General features: G+C 41.3%; 1 protein-coding gene across 1 annotated transcript; it reads left to right on the top strand.

Moving 5' to 3' along the window:
- Positions 1-923: 923 nt before the first annotated feature.
- On the top strand, positions 924-6,613 carry LOC125036523 (60S ribosomal protein L11-2-like). Its single transcript, XM_047629174.1, has 5 exons — positions 924-946; positions 3,836-3,951; positions 4,477-4,626; positions 6,071-6,218; positions 6,458-6,613. Exons 2-5 carry the CDS (start codon positions 3,841-3,843, stop codon positions 6,586-6,588), a joined length of 540 nt encoding a protein of 179 aa, XP_047485130.1. The 5' UTR covers positions 924-946; positions 3,836-3,840; the 3' UTR covers positions 6,589-6,613.
- Positions 6,614-7,685: the final 1,072 nt, after the last annotated feature.

A 7,685-nucleotide genomic window follows, 5' to 3' on the forward strand; every position in this document is an offset into this window, starting at 1 on the left:
AAATAGATAGACAGACATAGATAAGTAGATTGGTTGAATGATTGATGGATATATTGGTTGAATGATTGATGGATATATTGGTTGAATGATTGATGGATAGATAGATAAAAATAAATGGATAAATAGATAGATATGTAGGTAGATAGACAGACAGATATATAGACAAACGGACATACAGCCAAATAGATATATATATAAATATAAATAGATAAATAGAATAGATAAATATAAATATATATGTATATATATACATATATATATATATATATATATATATATATATATATATATATGTGTGTGTGTGTGTGTGTGTGTGTGTGTGTGTGTGTGTGTGTGTGTGTGTGTGTGTGTGTGTGTGTGTGTGTGTGTGTGTGTGTGTGTGTGTATGAGAGAGAGAGAGAGAGAGAGAGAGAGAGAGAGAGAGAGAGAGAGAGAGAGAGAGAGAGAGAGAGAGAGAGAGAGAGAGAGAGAGAGAGAGAGAGAGAGAGAGAGAGAGAGAGAGAGAGAGAGAGAGAGAGAGAGAGAGAGAGAGAGAGAGAGAGAGAGAGAGAGAGAGATAGAGAGAGAGAGAGAGAGAGATAATAAATATGAATCTATTTCACACTTGCAGTTTTCACTGAGCAGTAAATGAAATCCTAGTTACACACTGTTTTACATCATTTTTTGGTCGCTACCCGAACATTCAAATTCCGCGGCAAGGCTCATCTTCGTCATGGAACATATGAAACGCAAACAAAATCACCTTTTTTTTTATTCTCATCATTGACTACCAATGAAAACTTAAATAATTTAATTGACTTTAAAATTATTTTGAATTAAATAGCTCCGGAATAAAACACCTAAAGTATCTAAACAGATGGAAATAGCAGCAGAGAATACGTTTTGTCAGCGTTGTTGGGCCATCACGGTCTCCATCTTTCTCTTTCGCTGTTGTGTTCCGACACAGGTTGGTTGTGAGAAGTGGCTCTCGTTATTTTTTTGTAGACATTATACCCTCTGAAAAACTTTAATTGTGAAAACGGCTTAAAGGTAAGCAATTGGGGTTCCTTGGTTATGTGGTCGAGTGTCAAAAGGCGTTTTCACGTTGAGGGAACGGCCAAGAAAGTGGAAAACAAGTGCTGCTCCGGGATCCACGTGCAGGTCTGAACATGAGGCCGCAGAGCCACAAAGCTGCTTCTGTAGCCGTTACTTAAGTTAATGCCATAGTAAAGTGTAATCCAAATTCCCAGCACTTGCACCGCTTAATGTTGCCGGTCGATGTGCACCTTGCATTCACGGCAAGATAGAGCCAAACGAATGCTGCCGCGGCCCTGCTCGTCCAGACTTGTCAGGACGGCAGGACGAGGCGCGCCGGGAGGCCTGCTTGCCCGCGGTGCAACCCCCTCGAAAGGCTTAGACCAGATATTGATTAAACCTCAATCTAAAACATTTCTCCTCTATATGTTATCTCCGCAAATGAATAATAAAACGGAGATAATCTCTTATTATTTCTTCTTCCGATGATCAGGCGGGTGTTGGGCACGCTCATGCTTGTTAGTGTTGCCGAGGATTGTTGCTTAGTTTGGCGTGAAGATTTATCCCAGGTGGGGGTAAGGGGCCACAACCCTATTAGAAAGGGAATTACAGGACCTTTGAAATTTGCATGGCTGTAGTTGTGGGGGTTGGTACTCATAACTCAAATTCTGGTTTGTTGAAGTGAAGTTTGAAAACGTCAAACCACTTTCTGAAAGGAATTTTTTTTTGTTCCAAATGGCCACCCATTCTTGATTCAAGCAATCATAAGATATTGATTATTTTATGGACGTTTTCTATCAAAGGGTATTTTTGTGTCAGTTGAGGCAAGTTATCTCTGTATTAGAGGAGTTAAAAATCCTATGCACAAGTAAAATAACCACCTGACACACTAAAATACCTTTTTGATAACAGTAACTGCAAAGCAGGGCGAGATGGACAATTTGTTCAGGACGTGCCAAGTTGGAGTTCCGAACTTTGCACATAAGATCCTTGGCAACACGAAAGTAACATGATTGCTACCTAACACTTTCATGATAATGGGAGGACATAGTAAAGAATAAGAGCTATTATCTTGGTTACTATTCATTTGTTGAGGTAATGTATAGAGGGGAAATGGTTTAGATTGAGGTTTTGGCGGTATTTGGTATCAAATGAGGCAAGCGTACCTGAAATTTGAGAAGATAAAGGTAAATGGACACGGCCATCTTAGAGAATTGAAAGTGATAAATAATACATGAATAGATGCTTGAGCCTGATGTTTACTACAGTTAATGTTACCAAGAGCAATACACAGAGATGAGTGAAATGGGCACTCTTATAGAGCATAATATATAGTAATAAATAGGTGCAGCTTCAGTGACCACCTAATTAACCCCTTGATACTCTGGAGATCAATGGCAATGCGCTGACTGAGCGTGGGAGTTCAGGACATCGAGCTGAATTGCCGGGTCGTAGTGCTTTGGCCCGCTGCCGCTGCGTACAGACGCACGCCACAGATCGAGCGTTTTGTTTTGACGCCTCATGGCGTGACCCGTCAGGAAGGGGTTAACGCATAAAGACCATTGCACATCACCACTCGGAGAACAAGTTCATAACACCCTCACACAGCCATAGTTCTTAATGTCACTTCTTATGTAATTTGGCATGAAGTGCCAATAAAGGTGGGATACAGGGGCATGTCTAGGGAATAAATAGAAGTAAGGAAGGGTTTGGATTTTTGGGTTCACGTGATAGACTGGTTTTCGGACTTCAGCTCTGGAGGATGCATTGTTCTTGGTAACAAATACATATACTGTGAAATGACAAACATTGGCTGCATATCACTGCTTGGGGACAGTCCTCAACACCCTTAACCCAATGGCGTCGGGTATAGAAAATAAAAAAAAACTATGCTCTGGCGAACGGCGGCAACGCGCCGACTCTGAGCGCGTGAATTCGGTACATCAAGCAGAATCATTGCCTCGGGGTGCTTTGGCGCAGCGCCGCTGTGGATAGCCGCACGCCACATTTCGGGCGTATTGTTATGACGGCAATAGCCGTGACCCGTCGCCATTGGGTTAAATAACCAGAGTTGTTATGTCTATTTTATGTAAGTTGGGGCAAACAGCTAATAAAGTGGGGGAAGAAATAGAAGGTAGGAAAGGTTAGGTATGGATCTTTTCACATGCTACCCTGGTTTTGGGACTTCATCTCTGGAGGGTGTGGCAGTCTTGGGAATAGTTTTGGTTAATATCTATGAGAAGGAGCATAGCATTTAAACACTTTCAGATTTTCTCATATATAGGGTTCCAAGATGAATGTGATGGATTTTGTGGAATTTGATACAGAGTCTAGGAAAATCTAATATTTTTCTTAATGCAGCTATCTCTGAATATACCTGAAAAGGAAGGTATAAATTCTTGGTATTTTCAAAGTCCATTAAGATAGTACCTTCACTGAATGCATACATGTTCATTTGCTGAATTTTAAGAAATTCAGTAGAACAAAAATGTATGCAAGATAAATAGGAGAGAAAATTAGCAGTGTATAGTTGTCTATCCATTGTCAGTCCCTCTCCAACAGTAGAAATATAAATGTATATAAATATATATATATTTTTTTTTGTAGAAGGTAATGACATGTTCTAGATTTAAAGTTTCAAATGTTATAGCAGCTTATTGGGAAGCATTAAGTATTGTCTAGGAACGATTTCTTATTACAGGTGCACAATTTTAGCTGTTAAATGGTTGATCCCCCCCCCCCCCCCCCCCCCCCCAACCATTCCTCTTTCCCCTTTCCTCTTTATTTTAATTCTTGGAATTAAATATACATTCATTTGCAGGCACCATGGTATCCGTAGAGAAGTCCAAAAATGTCATGCGCGATGTGCATGTAAGCAAGCTATGTCTCAACATCTGCGTTGGAGAGAGTGGTGACAAGCTTACTCGTGCAGCCAAGGTGGGACATAAACCTATTTTTTGTGCGCATCCTTGAAAAGCGCTTGACCATGACGGCTTGATACGCCGCTTCCCTTTAGACCAGCGAAGTTTATCAGCCTTGGTCATGGTTAGTACCTAATTTTTGATGTAGGTTGGTGAAATTTATGCAGTTTGTTAAATAGTTTCAGGAACATATTCTGACTCTTAGTGTGTGTTTTTTCACTTCAAATGCATTAAATATGGGTTTGAATGTAAGAGTGAATGCTGATGTAGCGCTTGGTTACTTAAAATCCTAATTTAGTAATTGTTTTATAGTTTGTGTTGCTAAGGACATGTGACATTGGATGAATCGGTTTTGCATTACTGCAGTATAGGGAGGAAAATCTTGATATGTTTGGAATATTTTCAACTGTCACTTTCAGTTGTTTCAATGATCATTTGTTTTATAAGAGTTGAAGTGTGGAACAAGATTACGAGCTTTCAGTTTAAGTTTGTTTAAATGTATGTAGTATTTACATAAAGTATATAAATTTTTTCATTTTAGGTGTTGGAGAGTCTGACTGGTCAAAAACCAGTTTTCTCAAAGGCCCGGTACACTGTGCGCTCCTTCGGCATCAGAAGAAATGAGAAGATCGCAGTCCATTGCACTGTGCGAGGACCTAAAGCTGAGGAGATCTTAGAGAAGGGATTGAAGGTAATTTTTGTCATTTTAGAATGTTTTGAGCTGGACTGGAGGATAAAAAGCAGATTTGCATGTTATACCAAATAATTTAGAGCAAGTTTGTTTTTTACAACTTAATTTGCTTTAGGTTATATAGCTCTTTGTACTCGTCAGTTACTCGGAATCTTTAAATTCTGACATTAGTCATACAAATTAGTATGTTCTAAATCATAGCTATAAGCATAATACATGACAGCATAGAAATAAATTGTTATACATATGTCCAGGAAAGCAACCTGCCTGCCTAATTCTCTCCCCTGCCTGCCTAATTCTCTCCCCTGCCTGCCTAATTCTCTCCCCTGCCTGCCTAATTCTCTCCCCTGCCTGCCTAATTCTCTCCCCTGCCTGCCTAATTCTCTCCCCTGCCTGCCTAATTCTCTCCCCTGCCTGCCTAATTCTCTCCCCTGCCTGCCTAATTCTCTCCCCTGCCTGCCTAATTCTCTCCCCTGCCTGCCTAATTCTCTCCCCTGCCTGCCTAATTCTCTCCCCTGCCTGCCTAATTCTCTCCCCTGCCTGCCTAATTCTCTCCCCTGCCTGCCTAATTCTCTCCCCTGCCTGCCTAATTCTCTCCCCTGCCTGCCTAATTCTCTCCCCTGCCTGCCTAATTCTCTCCCCTGCCTGCCTAATTCTCTCCCCTGCCTGCCTAATTCTCTCCCCTGCCTGCCTAATTCTCTCCCCTGCCTGCCTAATTCTCTCCCCTGCCTGCCTAATTCTCTCCCCTGCCTGCCTAATTCTCTCCCCTGCCTGCCTAATTCTCTCCCCTGCCTGCCTAATTCTCTCCCCTGCCTGCCTAATTCTCTCCCCTGCCTGCCTAATTCTCTCCCCTGCCTGCCTAATTCTCTCCCCTGCCTGCCTAATTCTCTCCCCTGCCTGCCTAATTCTCTCCCCTGCCTGCCTAATTCTCTCCCCTGCCTGCCTAATTCTCTCCCCTGCCTGCCTAATTCTCTCCCCTGCCTGCCTAATTCTCTCCCCTGCCTGCCTAATTCTCTCCCCTGCCTGCCTAATTCTCTCCCCTGCCTGCCTAATTCTCTCCCCTGCCTGCCTAATTCTCTCCCCTGCCTGCCTAATTCTCTCCCCTGCCTGCCTAATTCTCTCCCCTGCCTGCCTAATTCTCTCCCCTGCCTGATGGGTCATGCTGTGAAATGTCAAAACACACCACTCGATCTGTGGCATGTGGTTGTACGTGGCGACAGCGTGCCAAAGTGTTACGAGCCGGTGATTTGGCTTGATGTACTGAATTCCAGCGCTCAAAGTCGACGTGTTGCCATTGATCTCCAGAGTGTTGTTTTTTTTAGTTTTCTTTACTCATCATCCAGGGGTTAAAAAGGAGAAATTGCTAACGTGTATTTACACTATTAATATAAAAGTTGCTTGGAAGAATTCCGAACTAAAAGGGTTCATTTGTTCCTCCTACCAGGTCCGTGAGTACGAGTTGCGTCGTGACAACTTCTCTGCGAATGGAAATTTCGGTTTTGGAATTCAAGAGCACATTGACCTGGGTATCAAGTATGACCCATCCATTGGTATCTTCGGTTTGGATTTCTACGTTGTGCTCCAGCGCCCAGGTTATTATCTTTTTCTCTTGTCAATTTAGATTGTCTTAAGATATTTTGAATTGAAAGTTCTTAATTTTTGAAGTTCAGGTAAATATATGCAGTTGCAGAGATGATTATATGTACTTTTAAAAGTCAATTTTATCATGTGGGTGTTATAATTTTTAAACTTGCCAGAGGATAGTAGATTTATGTACTCTTTAAGTTTTGAAAGCCTACTCTTGTTGATAAAGCTTCTGAAACTATTACAGGTTACCGTGTAGCCAAGCGCCGCCATTCACCAGGGAGGATTGGTCCCCAGCATTGCTTGCACAAAGAGGATGCAATTAAATGGTTCCAAACCAAGTATGAGGGCATCATATTGCCTGGCAAGAAGAAGTAAACTTGTACAATAAACAGGAAATACTTGTTGTTTTTAGCTTCCCTTTGGTATTTTAAGATATTTGTGAATACAAATTATTTTCAATATCTTTTTTTGGCATTATTTACTAATCATGAATAGTGTAAAGGTGTCAATATCTGTAGAAGAACTCTGGATAGATTCCAATTGATGTGTGAGAGGTAATATGTAGGCACTGCAAGTGAGAATTAATTTATCCTAATTTTAATATTGCTACTGTCCATGCTTTTCTGCAGCCTGTACCTCTTTCCCTCACCATTCCTCTTTTCACAGACCTCCCTACTTGTCAGACATTTTTACAGAATACCTCAATTTCTGCTTCGACAACCTGTTCTTCCTCAGATGCATACATATTCTTCACTTGGTGTAATCCCCTTTGCTTAATCCTACCTTAGCCTCACTCATAACTCCTTTACCCATCTTTACCCTTTCCCTTACTACTGTAGACCGTTTATGTATAGCAACCATTGACATCGCTCTCTGCCCTTTCTAATACGGGTCTGCATAAAATGAAGCCATATTAATGCAGTCCTATAGAGGTGAAGTAAGCCTTGCCCAATGATACTTCAATCGGTTCCTTGTGACCATCAGAATAACATGAAAGGAGCAATTTGATAGCTTTTAAAATTGAAGCCAAAGTCTGAAATGTAATAACCAAGTATTGTGCAAGAGTAGACAACAATGAACAAAGTGGCAAGTGCAAACTGCTTCAAAGTAGAAGTAAACCAAAAGCAAAGAAAAAAAACTGCAATAGCTTATGAAATGGTTAAGATATAAAAAAGTTTCCTCAAGATATAAAAAAAAGTTTCCTCAAGATATAAAAAAAGTTTCCTCAAGATATAAAAAAAAGTTTCCTCTTTTACTATCCACTTCCCAAGACACGATCTGTGTTGAAAGGATAACTTGGTGCCAGTCTCTTGCCTGTTGATGCTGTGGGGGTGCTTAGGAGATGAGGACTCGAACACAGTCCTCAGCTCTTGACTCCACTGACTTTGCACAGCCTTTTTCCCTTCCTGCTTCTTCGTTTCCGTCCCTTGTCCAACCCCTCCTCCTAACCACTTCCTCAGGTGTGAGTTGTC

Source organism: Penaeus chinensis, chromosome 21 (assembly GCF_019202785.1).
Source record: "Penaeus chinensis breed Huanghai No. 1 chromosome 21, ASM1920278v2, whole genome shotgun sequence".
In the NCBI taxonomy this organism is placed as follows: domain Eukaryota; kingdom Metazoa; phylum Arthropoda; class Malacostraca; order Decapoda; family Penaeidae; genus Penaeus; species Penaeus chinensis.

What these genes read in the sequence shown, in the direction of transcription:
- LOC125036523 (XM_047629174.1), top strand. Translation starts at nt 3,841, where the DNA reads ATGGTATCCGTAGAGAAGTCCAAAAATGTCATGCGCGATGTGCATGTA. An exon ending in AGCTTACTCGTGCAGCCAAG is followed by an intron (nt 3,952 to 4,476) that starts GTGGGACATAAA and finishes TTTTCATTTTAG; the next exon opens with GTGTTGGAGAGTCTGACTGG. An exon ending in CGTTGTGCTCCAGCGCCCAG is followed by an intron (nt 6,219 to 6,457) that starts GTTATTATCTTT and finishes AAACTATTACAG; the next exon opens with GTTACCGTGTAGCCAAGCGC.